The 24025-nt window shown below is 36.2% G+C and overlaps 1 protein-coding gene and 1 non-coding gene across 4 annotated transcripts in view; one reads left to right on the top strand and one right to left on the bottom strand.

The window, feature by feature from the left end:
* The window catches only part of PRR16 (proline rich 16), a 936482-nt gene that overhangs the window by 859490 nt on the left and 52967 nt on the right, over positions 1–24025 (top strand). Inside the window, exon 2 of one of the 3 annotated variants that reach the window (XM_081499070.1) lies at positions 9995–10092. The exons of the other annotated variants lie outside the window; for them this stretch is intronic. Coding sequence (XP_081355196.1) covers positions 10081–10092 — 12 coding nt within the window. The 5' untranslated portion in view covers positions 9995–10080. The remainder of the gene's footprint in view (positions 1–9994; positions 10093–24025) is intronic. 3 annotated transcript variants of the gene reach the window in all.
* TRNAW-CCA (transfer RNA tryptophan (anticodon CCA)) lies at positions 22310–22381 on the bottom strand. The gene has a single exon. It is a non-coding gene; the product is annotated as a tRNA-Trp (tRNA).

Here is a 24025-nt window from a genome sequence, read left to right as displayed (position 1 = left end):
AGTTGACACATTATGTATTTTCCTTTTTCTTTGTTGCCCACTCTCTTAGTGACTCACCCTTGGTAGACCATAAATTATTGTTTAAATGAGACAGTATATATTTTAGCTAATAGTTAACTTTGGATTTTCATGATAATTATTATTATTTTATAGGGCGGTGGTGGTGGTTTAGTCGCTAAGTCGTGTTTGACTCTTGCAATCCCATGGACTGTAGCCTGCCAGGCTCCTGTGTCCATGAGATTTTCCAGGCAAGAATACTGGAATGGGTTGCCACTCCAGTGGATTTCCTTCTCCATATTTTATAGGGCATGTGGACATGTTTTGTTATATTATTGATATTTTATTAATATGTTTTCTGTGTAATATTCCACAGTCTCAGTGATAAATGCTAACTTCTAAAGATATCTTACTCTGTTTTCTGGAATCACATGAGATAAATAAGTTAAAGTAATAATTTTAAAAATTAAACTCTTGAACAGTTACAACAACCTAAGATATCTGCTTTATTTGTGATTTCCTTTTTAAATTAGTAATGTGAGAAATCACTTTATTCTCAAATTGTCCTAATGTGAGTTTGATATTTCCCTTTAAGAATCTCACCAATTAGTGTTTATCTTTCATATAAATACTTTAAAGTGTTCTAGATCTGTAATATTGCTTTAGGGCTTCCCTGGTGGCTCAGACAGTAAAGAATTTGCCTGCAATGTGAGAGACCTGGTTTCAATCCCTGGGTTGGGAAGATCCCCTGGAGGAGGGCATGGCAAGCCACTCCAGTATTCTTGCCTGGAAAATCCCCAAGGACAGAGGTGCCTGGCAGGCTACAGTCTATGGGGTTACAAAGAGTAACCCCACACAACTGAGCAACTAAGCATAATACAGTATTGCTTTATCTCGACAATAGTCCTAATTCAAAGAATTTAGCTTTGCAACTTAACTCTTAGTGTTTCCATCATTAAAAATGTATTTTCTATCAACATGTAATATTTTATGAGTACCCTTTTTAAGTTGAGGTACTCATAGCAAGGTCAAAGATTGGTAGCTATTGTAAAAATTTAAGAGGTTTCTTCTATGTTAAGGATGACTTTGTTCTGAAGTGTCAACAATTACTTGGCTTTGCTTTGAGTTAGCCATTGAAATACAGAAAAGTCTCCTTACTTGTACATTTATCTGTTTCTTTACCTGTCACGTAATAGATTTACCTGATACCCCCTATTTGATGTCTTGTCATTTTTTTTTTATCCATTGACCACTGTGACTGATTAAAGCTGTAGTCTTGATTTATGTTCATGAGATGTGAGAAGGCGCCTGCTGGAGCTTTTAGGAAGGTTTCTTGCCTCTTCCTAGATACAGTAAACTCCACTTTATCTGAATACTGCGGTAAGAGTGAGAGCTCTGTATACCTGCCTGAGGGTGAAGTTAAAACACTTGAAGTGAGAGATGCATGGTTTTCATTAAACTAGAGCCTGATTATGAGGAAAAGCCTAGACATTTAGAGTATCTAATTTAATATTTTACAGAAGTGTAGTGAAATATTACAAATACGGTTTATCACCCTTGAGTAAACCTTCCTAATCCCCCTTTCCTTTCCTTTCTCTTTTTCTCTGTATCTAGATATAAACAAAATCCTGAATTTGGTATCAATAATTATTATATATTTTCTATGTTTTCTCCTTATGTACAAATTTACACATAATATTCATCATTCTTTGAATTCTGTATAATTTGTGTCATATACACTTGTGCAAATAATTTTTCATATGTTTCTTAAAATTTCTACTTAGACTTTATATATTTTTACTGCTGGATATTATCCCATTATAGACTATATAGGGCATTCCATTGTAAAGACATACCACTATATGTTTGTGTATATACATATATATATATACTCACCGATTGATTGGCAGTTATAGATTTTCAAGTTTTGTTATTAAGGATATTAAAATGTATTTAATTAATATTTTAAACCATTGTTTCCTCAATTACAAATATTCATTGGCCATTTGGATTTTCACATTTATTAAAATTTTTGTTTACATAATTTGTATTTTTCTACTGGATTATTCATCTTTTTAGTATTGATTTATAGAAGGTTTTATTTGCTATCCTTGAGTACTAGTACTTCATATGATATACTTTGAAAAATATCTGTTTATAATCTTTTCATTATTTGGAACATTGTTTATAGTATCTGGGTTTGGGTAAACTCTGGGAGTTGGTGATGGACAGGGAGGCCTGGCGTGCTACGATTCATGGGGTCGCAAAGAGTCGGACACAACTGAGCGACTGAACTGAACTATAGTATCTCTTATACTTTTTAGTCAAGTTTATCACCATTTTGCTTCATACTTTGTGCTTTTTGAGTCTTGTTTAAGAATCTATTTATATTTCAAGGTTATAATTATATCATTTTTTTCTAAAATTGCTGAAGTTTAGCCTTTCATATTTGAGAAATAAACACAGATAAATAGACAAATATAGATATAGTATGGCTCAAAGTGATGTATGTCTTATGAAATTATTTTCTTTTCTCTAGGTGAAATCTGAAGTACTCAAAGTTTTTTTAAAATGTTTTATTTGCAATTAGATATAGGTATTGGATATACATGCTGCATTACTCATATGACTAAAAGACATTGTAATAAACAATTTCTCATTTTTATTATCTGGAAATCTTCATTTTCTCTCCTATTTCCCTGGGCTATTCCTAGAATAATGGTTTAAACTGGGAGAAACTGCCACAGTTTCAGTTCTGTTATTAAAGTCTCAGAATTACATTTTCACATTGTACTTAGCTTTCCAAATCTCAGGCCCCACGAAGACCTAGTGTCTTTGGGTATCGAAGCCTGTCCTCTGCTTTGCTCAAATTCCGTAAATAAGGACGTTTACCCTCAGGTGATATTTGTACAATCTAATCCCAGATGTGTGTGGCATGTGTTACAGGCCCAGTTTAGCATCTTGAACAGCTAAGCTGCAAAGACAGGTGGAAAAGCGGCTTCTTCCCATTTAATGTGTAGATTTGTGGTGGAGTTTCCTTTCCTCCATCACTGTCCATCTGTTTGCTAGGGCCAACTGAATTAATTCCCTTCACTACAAAGGTAACTGGTTCAAAATTAAACTGCCTTGAAATATTATTTTTCAAAGCTGTACTCTCCCTTTATTTAAACCCTCAATGTTTGATGTGGCAACATGAGATTTTAGTTTTGAGATGATATTAACTACAGTTCATATATATACCTTAAAGCAAACAAAAACATTTCAATACATACATATTATTTTATGTGATTCTTTTAAAAATATGTTATTTTGTGCTCTAAAATGCTTACAATAAATGCAATTCTTCTATCGCATTATTCAGTAAAGTATGCATATACTACTACTTCCACACAATCCAGTTATTTTTTAGTGTGAGTATGAATGCATGTATATTTTGAATTGAACACTGAGATGACATGATCGTATTTGATCCTGAAAATTTACAGAACTTACATTTTCATTTTATTGAAGTTATAGATTGAAGTTTGCTCTGTACTATTTTCTGAAACTGAAACTAATTCTTATAGAAGGAAAATATATGAGCGTTGTATATATTTTGTGAAGATTATAGGAAAAATATCCAGTAAGCGTGTTGGCAGAGACTGAAGGACATATAACGCTTTTATTTACCCATGAAGTTACACATGGAACATGAGTATTATATATCTTGCCCATGCCTGAATAGTGCTGACCCATGGCTCCGCTGGAGACTCCTGGACACTCACCAGCAAGTCTGAGTCAGCATATTAAACCTAGACAGCATATTAAAAAGCAGAGACATTACTTTGTCGACAAAAGTCCATCTAGTCAAAGCTACAGTTTTTCTAGTAGTCATGTATGGATGTGAGAGTTGGACTATAGAGAAAGCTGAATGCCGAAGAATTGAAGCTTTTGAACTATGGTGTTGGAGAAGACTCTTGAAAGTCCCTTGGACTGCATTTAGATCAAACCTGTCAATCCTAAAGGAAATCAGTTCTGAATATTCACTGGAAGGACTGATGCTGAAGCTGAAACTCTAATTAATACTTTGGCCACCTGATGCAAAGAACTGACTCATTGGAAAAGACCCTGATGCTGGGAAAGATTCAAGGCAGGAGAAGGGGATGACAGAGGATGAGATGGTTGGATGGCATCACCAACTTGATGGACATGAGTTTGAGCAAGCTTTGGGAGTTGGTGATGGGCAGGAAAGCCTGGAATGTTGCAGTCCATGGGGTCGCAAATAGTCAGACATGACTGAGCAACTGAACTGAACTGATGTCTGAATACAGTGAAGGAAATCTACTAATTAAGCATGAATTTTAAAACAAGGATCATATTTTGTTGTTTATTTGCTGATTTACTAAATAATCATAAAATGCACAATCAAAGTTAGTGTTGGTATTTTGTAAATGAGAAATATTAGATTGTATGGTTGGATTTTATCTTTCTGATAGCACTTAGGCTGAAAATGATTTAAACTTGAAATTAAAAAAAATTTTTTTCTATTTTCTTTTTTCTCTTAAATCTTGGAATGTTTATCTTAAATTGTCCTGTGAAAGGTCATGCTTTGGTTTTATTTTCCCCAATAATGTTATAAGTATAATACCAAATTTCATGATTTAAATCTCCCTATAATATTCCCAACTTATTTACATGAACGTTATTCAGACCATGCATTTTACCTTTCATTTAGGACACAATAAATAAGCCTAATCCGTAATGTGAACATTTTATTTAATTCATATGATCAATTTATATGTATGATCTATTATTGAATTAAATTCAGCTTTAAAAAAACATTTATATTGTCAGCTTTTCTGGAGTTCTTGGTGCAATTCCAACACTGTAATGATATACTGTACTTAATAAATGCCTTTTTCTTTAAGGCAATAATGCGTCATTTAAGTGATGGCTGTTAAAAATAAGACAGAACCCTGCATTTTAAGTCTTTATATCCAGACACATGATTTATTTAAGAAATCTAGGCTAAGAATCAATAGCCCTCTGCTACTTAGCCTAAGAGGTGAGATTTAATTAAGTTTGTTCAGCCAATAAACAAATCTCCTTTGATTCTTAGATTCTGGTGCTAGGACATTGAGTAAGTTTATTGCTTCCCTAGAGGAACTTTGAGTGCAGCCAGTTGCATACTGACTAGAATTTGAATGATGCTTTCCTTCTAAGAGTACTCATCCATAGGGATTCAGTTGGTGGATATTTGTAGATTGTGGGTTATAGGTGTATGTTCGATTTCTAGATAAATCTGATGGTTTCATACAGAGACATCTTTTCTTCTGTAACCAGACTGTGACCCTGTGCACATGACACATTGTACAAAGGCTTATGATGGTGATCATAAGGGAGACACGATAGTGTGACACTTTCAGTGTAAAACCCATAATGATTCAGGAGCAACCTGTTCAACATTCAGTTCTCATCCTGTGGGCATTTCTGCATCTTGTTGTTGGAAGGATAAGCAAATACTCAAGGCAGAGTTATCAAAACAGACTGTGGACATTGATTAACTCTGGGAAGGCCAAAAATGTAAATGCACATTGGTCAAGAATTCAAGTTTGGTACTCTTTCCTCTAACAAATTCACATCATCTTCTGTTATTTCCCAATAGTGATTCCAAGTATAAAGTTTAGACATTTTCCTTCTAGAATGGGTAATGATACTCTGGATAATTGAAATATAGCTTAATGATTTACTCCATTATTTAACAGATAATTTTCAAACCTTTTTCACTTTGCTGTTAGCCTAGTCTGAGAGTGTGTCTAAAATACATGAGGGAAATGAAGGAAGGACTTGTTTAGCTTGTATTTGACAAAAGGGCTTTGTTGTTGAATAAGACCACAAGTTATGGCTGTAGTGGTTTAGTAATAGCTTTTCCACTGTGCAAAGCCAAACAGTCTTTGCCAAATAGCAAGACAGAATCTATACTGTCAAAATGGAAAAAGTGGTGGCAATTATGAAGCTGGGGAATTCTGGCACCACACTTAGAATTTGGCAGTTCACTGTGAGGAAGAATATATAGGTACCAACTATTGCAGCTTTGCTGTTGTATTGCCTGGGGGATTATTTGACCTAGATTGGTGAATGACAAGGACTTCTCTAGTGGCTCAGACTGTAAAGAATCTGCCTGTAATGCAGGAGATCCATGTTCCATCCCTGGGTCAGGGAAGATCCCCTGGAGAAGGGAATGGCTACCCACCCTGGTATTCTTGCCTAGAGAATTCTAAGGACAGAGGAGCCTGGCGAACTACAGTCCACGGGGATGATGAATGACAAAGCTTAGGTGCTTGGTTCAGAATTCTTTTTTGAAAATTTTTATTGGAGTATAGTTGATTTATAGTATTGTGTTAGTTTCAGGTGTACAACAAAGTGAATAGGTTATACATATACATATATCCACTCTTTTTTAGATTTTTTTTTCCCATATAAACCATTACAAAGTACTCGATAGAGTTCCCTGTGCTATACAGTAGTTTCTTATTAGTTATTTATTTTATATATAATAGTATGTATATGTCAATTCCAATCTCCCAATTTATATTCCCCCCTCCAACCCCTTATCCCCTGGTAACCATAAGTTTGTTTTCTACATCTGTGACTCCTGTTTTGTAAATAAGTTCATTTGCACCATTTTTTCCCCTTCATTTAGAGAGTTCTGAGAACCTCTGTCAGTAAAGATTTTGACATGGATAGTCGCTGCAGTGCTCTTCCAATTTAATAAACGTAAACACCTATTATGTGCTTTAAAAAGTCTTAAATCCTTTTCATGTGTTAGCTCATTTAATTTTCACACTAACCGTATGAATCAAGTTGTTCCATAAACAACACTGGTGTGCACTGTGTGCGTCCACTTATATGCATATTTTTTTCAATAGAAATGTACTGTAGTAGCAAGTGATCTGTGGTTGGTTGAATCCATAATTCATAACTGAGCAAACAGAGTGAAGATGTAAGGTTATATGGATTTTTGACTGCAAGAGGGTAGATACCCCTAACCTTCCAGTTGTTCAAGGATCAACTATGTTTTTACCTCCACTCCAGGGAAGAGGAAAAAGAGAAAGCAGAGAAGTAACTACTTTGCCTCGGACCACACAGCTAGTGAGTGTGACTGTGGCCACCATACTTCTACCACCAGTCTCCAGTGTCTTGGTATGACAAATGAAACAGTAGTGTTCAATGGAAAAGTCTCTATTCCTTTCCATAGGTCCTTCAGTCAGTCAGTGAGTTCAGTTGCTCAGTTGTGTCCGACTCTTTGCGACCCCATGAATCGCAGCACGCGAGACCTCCCTGACCATCACCAACTCCCAGAGTCTACCCAAACCCACGTCCATCAAGTCGGTGATGCCATCCAACCATCTCATCCTCTGTCGTCCCCTTCTCCTCCTGTCCCCAATCCTCCGAGCATCAAGGACTTTTCCAATGACTCAACTCTTCGCATGAGGTGGCCAAAGTATTGGAGTTTCAGCTTCAACATCAGTCCTTCTAGTGAACACCCAGGACTGATCTCCTTTAGGATGGACTGGTTGGATCTCCTTGAAGTCCAAGGGACTCTCAAGAGTCTTCTCCCAACACCACAGTTCAAAAGCATCAATTCTTCGGCACTCAGCTTTCTTCACCGTCCAACTCTCACATCCATACATGACCACTGGAAAAACCATAGCCTTGACTAGACGGACCTTTGTTGGCAGAGTAATGTCTCTGCTTTTAAATATGCTATCTAGGTTGGTCATAACCTTCCTTCCAAGGAGTAAGCGTCTTTTAATTTCATGGCTGCAATCACCATCAGCAGTGATTTTGGAGCCCAAAAAAATAAAGTCTGACACTGTTTCCACTGTTTCCCCATCTATTTCCCATGAAGTGATGGAACCAGATGCCATGATCTTAGTTTTCTGAACGTTGAACTTTAAGCCAACTTTTTCACTCTCCTCTTTCACTTTCATTAAGAGGCTCTTTAGATCTTCTTCACCTTCTGCCATAAGGGTGGTGTCATCTGCATATCTGAGGTTATTGATATTTCTCCCGGCAATCTTGATTCCAGCTTGTGTTATGGCTGTTTATTTTTTTGTAGTGGTTTTTGGTGGTAAACATTCTTTGGGTATTAGGGGAGAACAGAGATGCATAGTTTCCATCAGAAGTGTTAACATAGGGTGATTTTTATCTTTTCTTTGCTTTTCCACTGTAGCATTATAACTTTATGAATCTGATTTTTGACAACATTGTTAAGAGTATTTATGTGGATTTAATGTGAAATGTGGTTGGAACATTTGATTGCTGTCCTTATTTTTGACTGTTAACTTTGTTAAATGTTCGAATCATACATTTTTTCAATACTAAGTAATAAATAGTGCTTGCATAATACTATTCATTAGGTTTTTAAATTAATTTTAAGCGTTTTGCTTCCAAACTTTCTAATTCATTATTAACAAAAATATTTCTTCTAATCTGTGCATATGTAATACAAATGTGGGCAGGTGTTTTCATTTTTCTTTTTTTTACCAGCAACTAGAAGTACTGGCATATAATTGGTGCTCAGTGAGTATGTCATGAATTGGCATTCCTTATAAATGGATGAATGATGATGTTAAATGCCTTGAGCTTATTCACATGTATACTTATCTTTTCCTCTACTAAATTTTCAAAGATCTTATTGATGAAGAAAACTGGTAATAGCATAGGAAGCAGAAGGAAGCTGAGAAACATATGCTTTTCCTCAACATGGCCTCACGCTGGTTCTTTTGAGCTACTTGAGGGAGGGGTCTTTCTCATTCATCTCAGCATTCCTAGTACTGACCAAGCATAGTGCTCTTTAAGCAGTGAGAGAATGAGTGAATGATTTTGCAAAGTGGATGACTGAAACCCCTGTCCTTAAGTCTGAAGTATAGCAACTGCAGTGTTTGGGGAACATGTTACCAAAGGCTTAAGGCAGGAATGAGGGACTGCACACTTGGGGACTGACTGTGACTCATGCACATGGGCTCGGTACTTAGACCTCACAGGCCATGGACTCGGTCCTCACTGCCCTATGATACTTGGAGTCCTGACATTGTCACTGCCAAGAGACCATTCTGCCTCTGCTGTAACCAGATCAGCCACTCAGGTGTAGATGACCTGGAGTGTGTTTCTCAGAGGTTGGTTCAGTCCATTGGCACCTTATACAACAAGCCTAGGTTTTGTGAGACGAGTCGTCCCTTCAGATATTTGAGGATAGCACTCTCATTTCCAAAGGCTCCTCTGTAGCACCACACTACTTGGGAGTATTTGTATCGGCTTTTGTGACGTGGTTGACTGCCCCTTCTCTCTGATAGGGGTTTGCTCAATGGCTCAGTGGGTAAAGAATCCAACTGCAGTGCAGGAGGTACAGTAGACCTGGGTTCAATCCCTGGGTCAGTAAGATCCCCTGGAGGAGGATGTGGCAGCCCTCTCCAGTATTCTTGCCTGGAAAATCCCGTGGACAGAGGAGCCTGGTGGACTACAGTCCATGGGGTTGCAAAGAGTTGGACATAACTGAGCAACTAAACACATGTCTCTTCTGATTACTATTTCCAGAGGTGGTTCTCATTTGCCTATGTTAATAATATGTTGGGCAGCAATACTAAAACAGTATTGATTAATGAATGTGTTAATCTAAAGAAAGTTTCTAGTGACTTGCTCTAGTATTCTATATTCAGAAAGAATAGATTCTCAGGGAATGTTCTTGAAGTCTTGATTGATTGACTGGTCTGTCCTATGGTTCTAATGTTTTCATTCACATTATTTAGTCCTTCATGTACATTTCCTCCCTATACATGCTTCATATGTTAACGCCTCTCTTCCATTCATGTGTTCATCAGTACAGCCTATGCTTTCATGTTGACTAATGCCCTGCTCCCCACTTCATCATCTCCTGTACCTGTTCAGTTCAGTGTGTTTTGGAAAGTCTAAAGTAAATACATTATTTTTAAAAGTTCTCTAATTTTTTTAACAGAAGCTCCATTACCTACTCCCACCTCCCCACATGATGAAACAGGGAAACAGTGCTGCAGGCAGACAGTGACAACAGGACACCAGGAAATGCCCGAGAAGGTCAGCACTGCTTTGCCGTGATATTTACAGGAATTTAGACAACACATAATTGCATTTCTAAGAAACATGCAAGTCCATGATATAATTTGTTATTTGAAATATACATACAAGATACAATTACCAGTTAGATCTCTTTGAATATTAAGGTTATTAAATAATGACCATAGTAACATGATTAATAATCACACCCTAATTATCACCATAGAAATTGTCATATTTTTAGTCTATGTTTTATATTGAAATTCCATAGAGGAAAATATGTATAATAGTATCATGAAATTCAGCAATGTTTTCTTTGTAACATTTTAAAAATATTTGGAGGAACATTTATGATGTTTTTCAAATTGCAAAATTGAACTTTTAAGGTGCCAAGATTAACAAGTTCATGTTAAAACATCCATGTTTTCTATGAACAAAACTAGGTTAAATTTTGATAATTATATTTATTAACTATAGGAAGGTAGTAAGTTTCACCATGAAAAAAACAACAAGATTATATGAATGATATTATTTATAATCAAATATTGAATTAACAAAGTTGATTTTGGGGGTACATAAGACTCATTAACAATTTAGGGATAGTCCTGCCTTCACCATATGTGACCATAAGAAGGACCATTGCCTTTACTAGCTTTGTATTCCTAAAGTGAAAACATGTAAAGTCAGAAATGTTCTTCTGTTGCAGTTTTCTGTTTCCTACCATAAAAGGCATCAGCCTTTTCGTTGGTTGTCAAGGATTCATTGGTGTCTGTTTTTCTATATATGAAAGAATATGGGTTTATTAACCCATATTAAGTATCATTAACCACTGATGCTTCTGGAGCAATAATTTAATTTCATTATTTCTATCTATATAGGACTCTACTTATCATTTAAATATGGAACTAAATTTTTCCATATCTAGATAAATCTGAGAGATGGTTGTGATCAGTCAGTTATTTAATTTGAAGAGTGAATTTATTCTATCTAAAACCAAAAATAAAAGATGGCTGGATAAAGTCAAATACTGAGTATATATTGACATGTCTACAATCACTATTTTTCTTTAAACACTTACATGCATTTATCGTTTGGGAATACTCTATTTAAAATTAATTCCTCTGACTGATGTTGGTTTTGTACTTGAGAGCCTATTAAATAACCTTGCTACATTATTATACAGTGACTTCAAGAACTTAGTAAACTATTTTCATTTGTGAGATTGTAGCAATCGTACTGTTTTTAACAGTTAGGATCTGTGTCATGCATTAAGTCTTTTTCTTTATGTGCCCTAAGTAGAAAACAAGAGGCAATGCTATTTGGAATTTAGCTATACTTAACTTCTTAATCAAATTCTACTTTAGAGGTAACTAAATTAGAAAGTATAGAGCATTATATAAATGCAAAAATATACTGAAAGAAAGTAAGGATAAGTTGTTGACTAAGCCGGGATAAAGAGATTTTAAAAATCTGGCTATGTCTATATTGATAGACAAGATCTATGAAGAAATATTTACAATTTCTGCTTTTATTTTTCCTTTATTCTTTATGAATCATGTGAATTCACCATTTCGCTATGTGACAAATTGAAGAACAAATTACATGGTGAAGATATAAGAACAGAAATGGAGAGTTTTCAAATTCTATCTCTAATGTTAATTTACTTGTTAATATTCTGCAAGTCATTTATTTAATCGGAGTTCCCAAGACCTTCGGCTGACTAAATGGACCAGAGGATTCAGGATTTAGTTTCTGTGTATTCTGTTGACATAAATTTTACAGAAAAAGCAGCGCACTGTAGGCTCGGCATTTTTTAATTGAAATAAAATCTCAATAATCTACGTTGAAACAATATCTGTCTCATTTTAGTGAAGTATTTGCAGCCTCTAGACATCTGGTGTACTTGTCACACTGTCATAGAACCTCTCAAACTTGATAAAGTTTCTATAAAAAATATTCATTTCTAATATTTAACTGTTTCAGCAGAGTTTAGTTGATTAAAAATGGTGAAATCACTGTTGAAGTAATTATAAAGTTGACTAGTAAAATAGTGATATAAAATGTGTAGTGTCTTTCCATAATAATTGTAGGTACTTCGAATTTTAAAATAAAAGAATTTTTGCTACATTGAGCAAAAGAGAAAATCCAACATTTAATGTTGCTATTGAGTTTAAACACACTGCTAGTTCCTAAAGATAAAAAGAAAAAAGAAAAAATCAAATTTCAACTGAGTATCAGTTGTCACTCAAAATTGCTTGCACTTATGCTAGGATACTAATGAAAATTTCATATCCAAATAGAAGGAAGGTAGAAAAATTTGGGGGACTGATGAATCTCAGCAACAGGAAAGTTTTTCCTAAAGGTTTTATTTAAAATATAATAAAGCAGTCTTTTTACATCTTAATAATTTTTGTTAAACTCAATAAAGAACAGTTTGAACTAATCTAGTAGATTATTTAATTCATCCATTCATTCCACATTAATTGCACAAGCATTGAGTACTGGGCACCATGCTAGAAATAAGAGATGTGACAATTAATAAGACACAGTTCTGCCCTTGATATGTTCAGAGTCTACCAGAAGAGTTAAAAAATAAACAAGATAAGACAAGTGAGTTGGAGGTAAATCAGAGAGAGGATACAAAGTAATAAATTGAGTTTATGAAACAAAGATGGATGGTTAAAATAGAAGCTAAAATCAATGTGGCTCAGAAACTGAAATAAATATTAATAATCATTGGAATTCTGTTGAAGGAATACACAGCGAATTAGCAAGCCATGTTAGCAAAATGAAAGGAAGAATAGGAGAAATAACTATGAGAACTTTTACAAGATTGTGCTCATCCAGAAGGAAACAGGGAATGAAACTTATCTTAAATTTATTCATCACAAGATCTGGCCTTGAATGTGATAACAGTGAAGAATGATGGAGCTCAGTAACAGCAAGGCCAGCAGGTGCAGTGGTGAAACAGGAAGGTCAGGTTCATGGTTCTGTTGCAGTTCTCCCCCAGATACGCACAGTGATTGATAACCTGCAGGGGCCTGTGCTTATGAGATGGTGTTGCTTGATTTTGTTGTTAAAACACTGTGGAAATTATTCTAGAGAAGTATTGTTTACATCCAACCTTAGCCAGCAAATAAGTAGTTCTAGGAGCAATGCTGTAGGTGAAAAATGCCAGAAAGTACTTTTAGGTTGCAGTTGTTAAAAGGTTATCTGTTAAGGTTCTATGTATGGAACAGGTGAATTTACATTTCCCCTCTACCTCACTGGCTATTCCTCCTTAGTGTTTTTGGCTGAATCCTTGCTTCCTTAACATCTAAATGTTACATTGCCCAGATGTTTAGTTTGAGGACTTGTTTACACATCTGTGCTCACTTGGAGATGCATGGTCTCTTCTCTCTCTCTCCGCACTCTTTCTGTTTCTCTCACACTCTTTTATTTCCCCTTCCTATCCTGTCCTCTTCCTCCCTACCCCCAACTCCATGAAGATTTCATCTAGTCCCATAACTTGAAACACCAAGTATATGTGAGGAACTGCCAAGTTTTTATCTCTTGCTCTAAACTTTTCCCTGAACTCACTCAATCATCTTCATTGGCTATTTAACAGGCACTTAGATATCAAAAGCAAAACTTAAGAATCAATACTCAGACCCAGAACTTTCTTGTTTGGTTTCTTCTATATCATGACTTCTTCTATCATCTGACTAGTTGCCTGGGCCAGAACTCTTGGCATCACTTTTGCTCCTTCCCTTTCATTCACCCCTCATGTCCATTCTTTCAGAAAGTTTAGTCAAGTCTACCTCCAAAGTACATTTTAAATCCTTCTTTGCACCATCTCCACTATGCCCATCTAAGCTATCTTCATCTTTTCATTAGACTGCCTTCACACAAATTTCTAACCAGATCTTGCTGCTTCCCTTGCCCTCCAATAATCTGTTTTCTTGAGAGCAGCACAAGTAGAATTTTTGAAATGTAAAAGGTTGTGTCATCTCACATGAAATACTTGTGTGACTCCCCATTTCTTTGAGAGCTCCTTCAGTCTCTTGACCTTGGCTATTTACCTTGTGATCCATCCACTGTGATCTCTTCTGAGCCCATAAGTCATCTTCTGTTACAGTCTGATGCCCCTGCCTGGCACTCTACCTTGCAAGCTATTTTTTGGGTTCCTTGGGCTGCCCAAGTTCATTCCCTCTTCTGGGCCTCTGCACTTAGCATGCACATAGCTGGCTGCTTCTCTTCTTTTTAGCATCAGTTTCTATGTTATGTTTTTCAGAGGTACTTTTGCCGACCACCCAGCCTGGGCTCTGGCTGACTGTGTGCCTGCTTGTCACTCCCTCTTCTGCACATTCCTGTCTTTCATAGTGCTATCTGTGATTTTCTCCATAGCACTTACTACTCTGTGAGATCTTGTTATGCATTTGCTTTCTTATTTGTTGACTCCTGCCTGTCAAATGTAACTTCCTTCAGGGCAGTGAACTTGTCTGTCCTTTTCATTACTGGATCCTTGACATCTAGAAAAATCATGGCACAATAAGTATGTAGTGAAAAACTAAAATAAAACTCTCTCTATAGATCCATTTGTTCTTTTTTGCATCCTCAGATTCTTTAAAGAAGTTACAAGAAATAAAGTAGCTATAGAGTGCTGAAGAAATGTCTTACACGCTACTCTGATACTGTCTTCTTAGAACAAAGCATGAAAAATGTGCATTTCTTAGAACTCAGCATTCCATATTTTCACAACTTTTTGTAGTCTTTAAATCTAGTGCTTCTTGCATGATTTCCTTTTTGGCACTTAAAAGGCCGTATGTCAAAATAGAATTTGATTTGCAGAAACTTAATGTTAGCACTTTGAAAAGTATGCAGTAGGAAGAAAACAATTAAAAAAATGTACTTTTTTGCTCACAAGCATTTTATATCTTAGAATTAGATATTAATGTATGAATGATCCTTTGATAGAAAAAATGAAAAGTAATATGAAGTAGTGTTTGACTGCAGATACATTTTGTTGTTTTCAAGTGTTTGCAGAATATATCACCATTTGAAAATATGCTGTCCCTGCAGTTAGGGACAAGGGAAGAAAGAAAAAAGTTCTAATCATCATACTACTTACTAAAGAGAAGAAGAGACGTACGAAAGTGAAAAGGTATTAGAATAATAAAAGTATCAAGAGTTAACATAAATGCATTGTGATGAATAAATCATATCTGCCTTCCTAGATTTTGCTTGGTAGGTTTATGTAATATTTATTTTCTAGTTTGTTCCTACTATTAGGGATTCTACACGTGTAAGTGAAATGATTGCCTGGGACCCTGTGGAAGGCAGTTGAGTATAACTGCTGAAATATGAATTCTGGTTTTAGAATGCCTAAATCTGAAGCCCAGCCTCACCTCTTAATACCTGTGTGCTGTGGTATGTTACTTAGTTTTTCTATAGTAAAATGAGAATTAACAAATTAATACTTGCCTTTTGGAGTTGTTTTGAGCATTCCATAAGATAAAACATGTAGAACATAATGTTTGGGGCATGATAAGCCCCTAATAATACTAATAAATGCTACTCTATTTATTATCTTCTTGACAGTTATTCATTCTGTCATATGTCATTAGCTGTCATCTTTCTCATAACTCAGACCTCAGAGGTTGTATTGGAATAAGGTTTCATCAGAAGAATAAGAAATGATTGCATTAACATGTTTTGGATTGCTTAGCTATCTGGAGCAATTCTTAGCATTTTCCAGTCAGTATAGGTAAAAGAGCTGTTATGGAGGGAAAAAAGCAGACTCCATTATTGTAATAGTTTAATAAATGCTGCATTGAACAAATTTCGTTTATATCCATCAGAACTTTCAAGAGCCTTTAAAATATTATTATAGAGCTGCATTTCATTATCTGTAGGTTTCTCTTTCACAAGTATGTACCTAATAATTGCATAATTAAAAAGTTTAAAATGTTTATATGAACCATGATCTTCCAAGAATGATATAAATTGCACTAGATTTTTAAAAATTGAGGATGTTTTCCAGCAGAGGGTATAGTACTCTGTCAATTCACAATGAGAATGATTGATTACAAAGAGTATGTTCATATGGTCAGCTTAGGGATCCTTTCTGATGTTTAAAGAACCTCTTCTGTGAACTTGAAAAGCTTGTCTTTTCCAGCATTATGTTTACATGAAATGGATGAGAGTTTAAGATGAAACTGAAAGTGGAATATAACTTACCTGTTTCATTTATCTTTGCAAGAAGCATTTCTCTGTGGCTTAATGTAAGCCAAATAGCCTGATTGAAGGAAATGGGTCTATGCGCCAAACAAAACTGATTGTGCTTCTACTTGTCTTTTCTGGGAATACGTCCACTTCAGTCAGATATTTCTGTCTTCTAGCAAAAGGGGTAGCAAAGCATAGTGGCATAAACCAAACACTACACCTAGGTTGCTTGGTTTGAAACTCAGCTTTATACTTACAAGCTGTGTGATCCTGGTTAAATTACTCAATCTTTCTGTGCCTTGATTATCTCATCCAAAATTGAGGCTAATAGATACTATTTAATAGGGTGGTTATGAAGATGAAATGAGTTACTATTTTTAAGAATTCAGAATTTTTCCTGGCCCATAATATGCACTATATATTGTTAAATAATTAAATTAAGCAGGAGAAGCCATTTCATTGCCTTTTCTATTTATTTATTTTTTAATTAATTTTAATTGGAGGCTAATTACTTTACAGTATTGTGGTGGATTTTGCCATACATTGACATGAATCAGCCATGGTTGTACGTGAGTCCTTCCATCCTGAACTATTTATTTTTTATTCTCTTCTTTCTATCATGAGTCTAGTGTTACATTCAAGAGGATGTGAGAGCAGGAAGAATGATTTTCCTATGGTAAATCTAACTCTGCTACTTTTTCTCTGAATCCAGCAGGAGATCTTGAAGCAAGAGGTCATTAGAGAATATTCCCCATCCAATGACTATATGGTAATGGCCAGACAGGAAAATAGGTATTTTGCTATACCTTATATAAAAACATGCAGTGACTGTGCTTGATAATTATACTGTATTAATCAAAAATAAGAGTTGCATCTCTTAGTGGGAAAGTGTTGTTGATATTGTTCAGTTGTTCAGTTGTGTCCAACTCTTTGTGACACTATGGACTGCAGCACACCAGGCATCTCTGTCCATCACCATCTCCCGGAGCTTGCTCAAACTCATGTCCATCGAGTTGGTGATGCCATCCAACCATCTCATCCTCTGTCATCCCCTTCTCCTCCTGCCTTCAATATTTCCCAGTATCAGGGTCTTTTCTAATGAATCAGCTCTTCGCATCAAGTGGCTATAGTACTGGAGCTTCAGCTTCAGCATCAGTCCTTCCAGTGAATATTCAGGACTGATTTCCTGTAAGATTGACTGATTGAGTGGGAAAATAGATTCAAAAATCTTCTAAACATTTTGTTTTGACAGCAGTAATGAAAGTGAAGTCACTCAGGCATGTCCGAGTCTTTGTGACCCCATCGACTGTAGCCCACCAGGCTCCTCCATCCATGGAATTTTATAGGCAAGAGTACTGAAGTGGGTTGCCATTTCCTTCTCCAGGGGATCTTCCCAACCCAGGGATAGAACCCTGGTCTCCCGCATTGCAGGCAGACGCTTTACCATCTGAGCCACCAGGGAAATCAAAAAATATTTAATAATGATTTACTGTACAACTTTAATTATAATAGTTAACATCTAGTAAGCACTTTGCTAAGTGTGTTTTGCATCATCTTATCTTTACAATAAGGGCTTTCTTGGTGGTTCAAATGGTCAATAATCTGCCCACAATGCAGGAGACCTGGGTTAGAAAGAGCCCCTGGAGAAGGGAGTGGCTACCCACTCCAGTGTTCTTGCCTGGAGAATCCCATAGACATAGGAGCCTGATGATGGGGTCCATGGGGCCACAAAGAGTCACACACAACTGAGTGACTCACACTCTCACTATAAACTCATAATGGAGCCATTGTCATTATCCCCCTTCTACAGTGAAGGAAACCAAGGAAGTTAATGAAGAACCCGCCTAATTTAGAATATATGAAGTCAAATTGGTTTACAGACCCCAAGGAACCAGACTCTAGAATCTGTGCTGTTAACCACTTTACAAATTCTCTCTCTCTTCACCTGGAAACTTTAGAACAATGGAGCACCTGGAAAGTCTAAATTTATGGTTTGTGTATCTGAGTACCAATTTCCCCAAGGCTGAGTAAGCACTATGTGTGTATGTGTGTGTGTGTGTACACACATACATATATCCATAAAACTGGATTATGATGTTCAAGGCAGCACTACTCATAATAGCCAAAATGGAAATAATTCAAATGTTTATCAACTGATATTAGATAAACAAAACATGAATTATGCATGTAATAGAATATTATTGAGCAATAAAAATTAACAAACTCCTTTTTCTGAGGTATGCTAAGAAAAAGAAATGCTAAGTAAAAAAGTATGCTAAGTAAAAGAAGGCAGATAGAAAAGACCACATAGTGTATGATTTTATTTATATGAAATATCCATAAAAAGCAAAGTGATAGACTAGGATAGTAGAGTATTGGTGACCTGGGTCTAGGGGTTATAATAGGAATTGACTGCAAAGGATCATGAGAGGTCTTTGGGGGGCAATGGACATTAATGGTGATGGTTGCACAAATCTGTAAATTTATTAAAGATCATTTGCTAAAAGAATTCTCCACTTAAATGGTGAATTTTATCTTATGTAAATTATTTCTTAATAATGCTGTTAATAGGAGACAAACTGGATTATGGCCCAGAAATTTAATGTCTTGGACCATACTTTTGTGATAAGGCAGACTGAAAATCAAATTCAGAAGTTTATAATCCATTGTAATTTTTACATTTGTTTGCTTTCCATAATTTAAAGAATAAAAGATAAAACATGAGTTTTTACATTGAACATAAAAAGTAAATTGGCAATAAAGTAGAAAGTGTTATTTATTTAGAATTCTGTTCAGCTATAATTTCCTTTTGATGTGATAAATGGAGTATTGGACTTTAGAAAGAAATTAGAAATTAGATGTCTCTTCAAATGAAAATGTTTAAATGGAAGTTGCATCGTAGTATTAAGTTCATGTATAGAGGACTATCTACAGAGGTAGCAGAGACCTACTACCTGCAGCCTGGGCACTACCTGCATGCTGGTATAGTTCATTGATAACACTGCGTTGTAGTCGTTACCCAGTTTCACTATGTTCTATCCTTTGATTTTCAACTTATTTCTCCTTTATGACATATGCAAGCCATTCACTTAGCATTTCCCCCATTTTGCAGAGAAGACAACAGAGACATACAAGAATTAAGCCCAAGTCAAGTAGCTTTAACATGTCTGATGTGGACCTAGTACCAGTCCTGAACACATAATCCACATGTGATCCTAATACTCGGCACTTTTTGTTTGAAATAGATATTTAATAAGTGCTGATTGATGAGTTTTATAGATCTATATTAGATTTCATAGCTGGGTTCCTAACTGATTTCATTACTATCATCTTGTAAAAGTCTGTTAACATCATGTAGTAAATTGGGACTGCAAATAGTACAGGTCTAAAATATGACTTGTAACTAATACATTATAATAGTGTTTGATGTGCATTATCAATTATAATGAGCAGATGGAGAAAAGTATGATGCCCCATTACAGTTCCGCTTAAAAATAATGTTCCTGAGAGCATCATTTTTCATTCCTGAACTTTGGGAAGGATTATAGATGATTTAAATATAGTGCTGGCTTACCATACATCAAAACAAGAGAAGAGCGACACACCGCTGCTTTTACAAAAGGTAGCATTTTGCTCTGATGTATCTCCAAGTTATTCCTCCCCAGGAATGTTCTGAATGGCGCACATCCTGATGCTTAAATGCATCTCAGTCCAGTTCTTATGGGCTCAACGACTTATTGTTAAAGACAGATTTGTCAAAAGCTCACAAATCCATTTTATTCCTTTTTAGTCCCTCTCTTAAAAGGAATAAAAGAACTGAAAGTGGGTTTTGTTGTTGTTTAAAACAATATCTCTTGATCTACTCTTAGTACAATTATAGTTCTTAATTATAGTACTTTTCTGTTGTCCTGATTCTGCTGGGTATATATCCTCTTTTAGCAGCAACATGGACCGTATAATCATTTCTTCAGTTGTTCTGTTATCTTCTTGTGAATTTGTGTTCCTTATACACAAAGATGGATTGTTCCCCAGAAGGCTGAACGTCAAGCTGGGGTGCTTTGTTTTTCATTTGCAGTCCTCCTGTTTTCACTTCATGTTTTTTTGCCTTCAGAAACCGTTGTGCTGACAGCGAGGGAACAAAGATAGATATCTTTTTTTCTGAAAACAGTATGCATGGGAACCATGTAAACATTTTTCTGGTTACATTTATTTTACTTTTAAGATGGTTGTTTGTTAGGTATAAGTGAGACTGAGTGGGGTGGACTTAATATAAAGCACATGTATTGGCAAGTTTGCAGACACTTGTTAGAACTCTCTCTGCATATGTTGAATAATGGATTGTTTCTGTTATGTGTTTTTGGCAAAGCCCAGAACTTGTGCCTTTTAAAGTCTAGGAAACATGTAAGTTTATTGGAACTCTTTACCCGCCTAAGGCTGTAAAGGGGAAAGGACTTAAAATGTAAGCAAAAGAGATTGGATTTCTCTAGAATAAAGCAGATTTTTATCTTTTGTTGTGTGAAGTTATATCTGTGTCTTTCCCAACCAGCAGTGAGCATCTTAAAGGCAGGAACCTCTGACTTTCATTGTTGAATTCCTTCAACTTGTTTGAAGTCCACACTTGTTTTCTTGCTTTTTAGAAACTACATTTACTTTTTTTACATGCATGCTTGATTTATGCAATACATGTTTCTAAAATGCAAATTTAACATGCCTAGCAGAGTTTCTGTAAGCTTCTTGACCAACAAAAGGATCTTAGAATGTTTTAATTCTGCTCACTACTTTATTGTTCAATAGTTTAGATCCATTATGCTTTATATGCCCTAAAGAGGTCATTATTGTTGTTACTCTGTTATACCGACAATGCTTATTTTTATTTTCTGATGCTTCCCAATAGCTTCACTTACCATTGTGTCTCAGTCCTTTTTGGGTCAGTTTCCATATTCCTAAAATATGTCCTCTAGTTCTTAAGAACACCTGGTGCAAGAAGCTGATAGTTTTTGCTTTGAAAAATATTTGTTTTTTCCTTCATGTTAGATCATTTACTGGGCATAAGATTCTAGGAAAATAGTTACTTCCAATCAGCCTTTTAATAATATTAATCCATTATCTTCTAGTTTCAACTGTAGCATTTGAACAGTCTAAAATAAGCCGTCTGCATAACTTTGATTCTTTAGAAATTAATCTTTTTTTCTCTCTGTTTTTAAGATCTTCTGTATTCTTTGGTCATTGGTCATTTCATTATGATGACTCAGATTTGCATTTTATTTTCAAATCACGTTCACATCTCATTTTCCCCCTCTGTCAGAGGATTTGTGTTTTTCAGCAATTCTGGAAAACTCTCAGCCATTCTTTCTTTAAATACTCATTTATTCTCATTTTCTTTATTTTCATTTATACTGTCTCCTTCCCTCCCTACTCTCTCTCTCAGAACTTTTGTTACACCTTGTTCCTTCCTATTCCATCATCTGCACCTCTTAAATTTTTAATGTTTTAAAAATCTTTACGTTTCTCTGCTTTGTTTCATCGTGTATCTTCTCTAGTTAACTGTTTTCCTCATTGCTGTTATTTAGTCGCTAATTCGTGTCCGACTTTGTGACCCTGTAGACTGCAGCCCTCCACGTTCCTCTGTCCTCTGCTGTCTCCTGGAGTTGCTCAAATTCATGTCCATTGACTCAATGATGCTATTTAACCATCTCATCCTCTCTCACCCCCTTATCCCCTCGTCCTCAATCTTTCCCAGCATCAGGGTCTTTTCCAATGAGTCAGCTCTTCGCATCAGATTGCCAGTGTATTGGGGTTCCCCTCATTAACTGTGTTTAATCTGATATTTAATTTGCTTATAAGCTTATTTACATTTATATGCATTATCTTATTGTATGTTTATTTTTAATTCTTTAGTAACTTTGAGTGAAGTCGCTCAATCGTGTCCGACTCTTTGCGACCCCATGGATTGTAGCCTACCAGGGTCCTCCGTCCATGGGATTCTCCAGGCAAGAATACTGGAGTGGGTTGCCATTTCCTTCTCCAGGGGATCTTCCCGACCCAGGGATCGAACCTGGGTCTCCTGCATTGGAGGCAGACGCTTTAACCTCTGAGCCACCAGGGAAGTCCTGCTTTAAATGTGCTTACTTCATAGTTTACCTTTTAGAATTTTATTTATTTTGGTTGTCCTCGTGACATGAGGGATCTTAGTTCCCCCACCATAGATCAAACCTGTGCACCCTACATTGGGAGCATAGAGTCTTAACCACTGAACCTTAGGGGGAAGTCCCGCACCATTTATCTTTTGCTTAATATTAAGTGTTTGGGTTTCTAATCCTGCTGGTGTGCTGTGACCTCAGTTTTAGTGGTCTGTTTCTTTATGTATTTTGTCACTTTTTTATTATAAAGTGATCTAAATCTTTAAAATCCCCTAAGGTCTGACCGGCCTCTCTTTTTTGCAGAGGCTTCTGTGCTATCACTAGCTCACTGCTAGACATCTGCTAAGTCACTTCAGTTGTGTCCAACTCTTTGCGACCCCTTGGACTGTTGCCCGCTAGGCTTCTCTATCTGTGGGATTCTCCAGTCAAGAATACTGGAGTGGGTAGCCATTCCTGTCTCCAGGGGATCGTCTTGACCCAGGGATCGAACCCCAGTCTCCTGCATTGCAGAAAGATTCTTTACCATCTGAGCCACAAGGAAAGCCCCACTTCTAGATAGGCTTTTATAATTCCCTGGCTTGGGACTACCATGTTGTTCAGATGCTATACATTTAAATCCCAAACCCAGGTAAAGTGTTTTAAAAGTTACCAAAAAGACCACTTTGTTTCCCTTCACCTGTGATTCAGAAGCTTGTCCCTGTCTCCTACTTTAAGTAGATATGTTTATTTTTTTCTTGCCTGCTTCTTTGCAGAGATTCAGCTCTTCTCGGATCCTGCTTTGATGCAGGTGTCGCTACCTCATTATCTGTGATCTCTGTGGGCACCAAGCCCCAAACCACTTGATTACTTAGACAGCCACCTTGCAAAGGGTTTGTTTCTGTGCCAGCTCATTGGCTTACTTTTCTGTTTCTGGCACCTGGATAGTCCTTTTTCTTTTTGAGCAAATCTGAGCGCACGTTTTAGAGAAGTTTCAGGTTTTCTAGTCCATCTAGTCTGCTATATTGTGACAAAGAGAAGTCTCCCATCCCCCCTAGTTGTTTAACTATGGTTTCCCTAATGTCCAGTGTTCACCCACAAATACACAGATCTTTGATGTTTGGATTTGACTCCTCCAAACATTAAATGAAGAAGCAAATGACAATAGAATAGGTGGATGATGAAGATTTATTTAAAACATAAAATTTCGCAGGGAATTTACTAGATTCCAAATGAAAACAACCTCATCTTTGTATATCCTTTATATATCACCATAATAAATTAAGAGCAGATATTTTAAAACTGATGATTCTGGGGCAAATTCAGAGTGCTAATTTTATGTGTACATATGTAAGCTGACTCATTTGAAAAGACCCTGATACTGGGAAAGACTGAAGGTGGGAGGAGAAGGGGACGACAGAGGATTAGATGATTGGATGGCATCACCGACTCAATGGGCACGAGTTTGAGTAAACTCCGGAAGTTGGTGATGGACAGGGAGGCCTGGCGTGCTGCAGTCCACGGGGTCGCAAAGGGTCAGACACAACTGAGTGACTAAACTGACTGATGTAATAATTACCTGGAATACTCCTTTTCTACTGAGCATGAAAAGAAATAGATTTGAAAGAAAGCAG

This window comes from Giraffa tippelskirchi, chromosome 6, assembly GCF_054371585.1.
Source record: "Giraffa tippelskirchi isolate mGirTip1 chromosome 6, T2T-mGirTip1v1.2.pri, whole genome shotgun sequence".
Classification (NCBI taxonomy): domain Eukaryota; kingdom Metazoa; phylum Chordata; class Mammalia; order Artiodactyla; family Giraffidae; genus Giraffa; species Giraffa tippelskirchi.
Note: the sequence above shows the minus strand (reverse complement) of the source record. Positions and strands in the feature narration are given on the sequence as shown.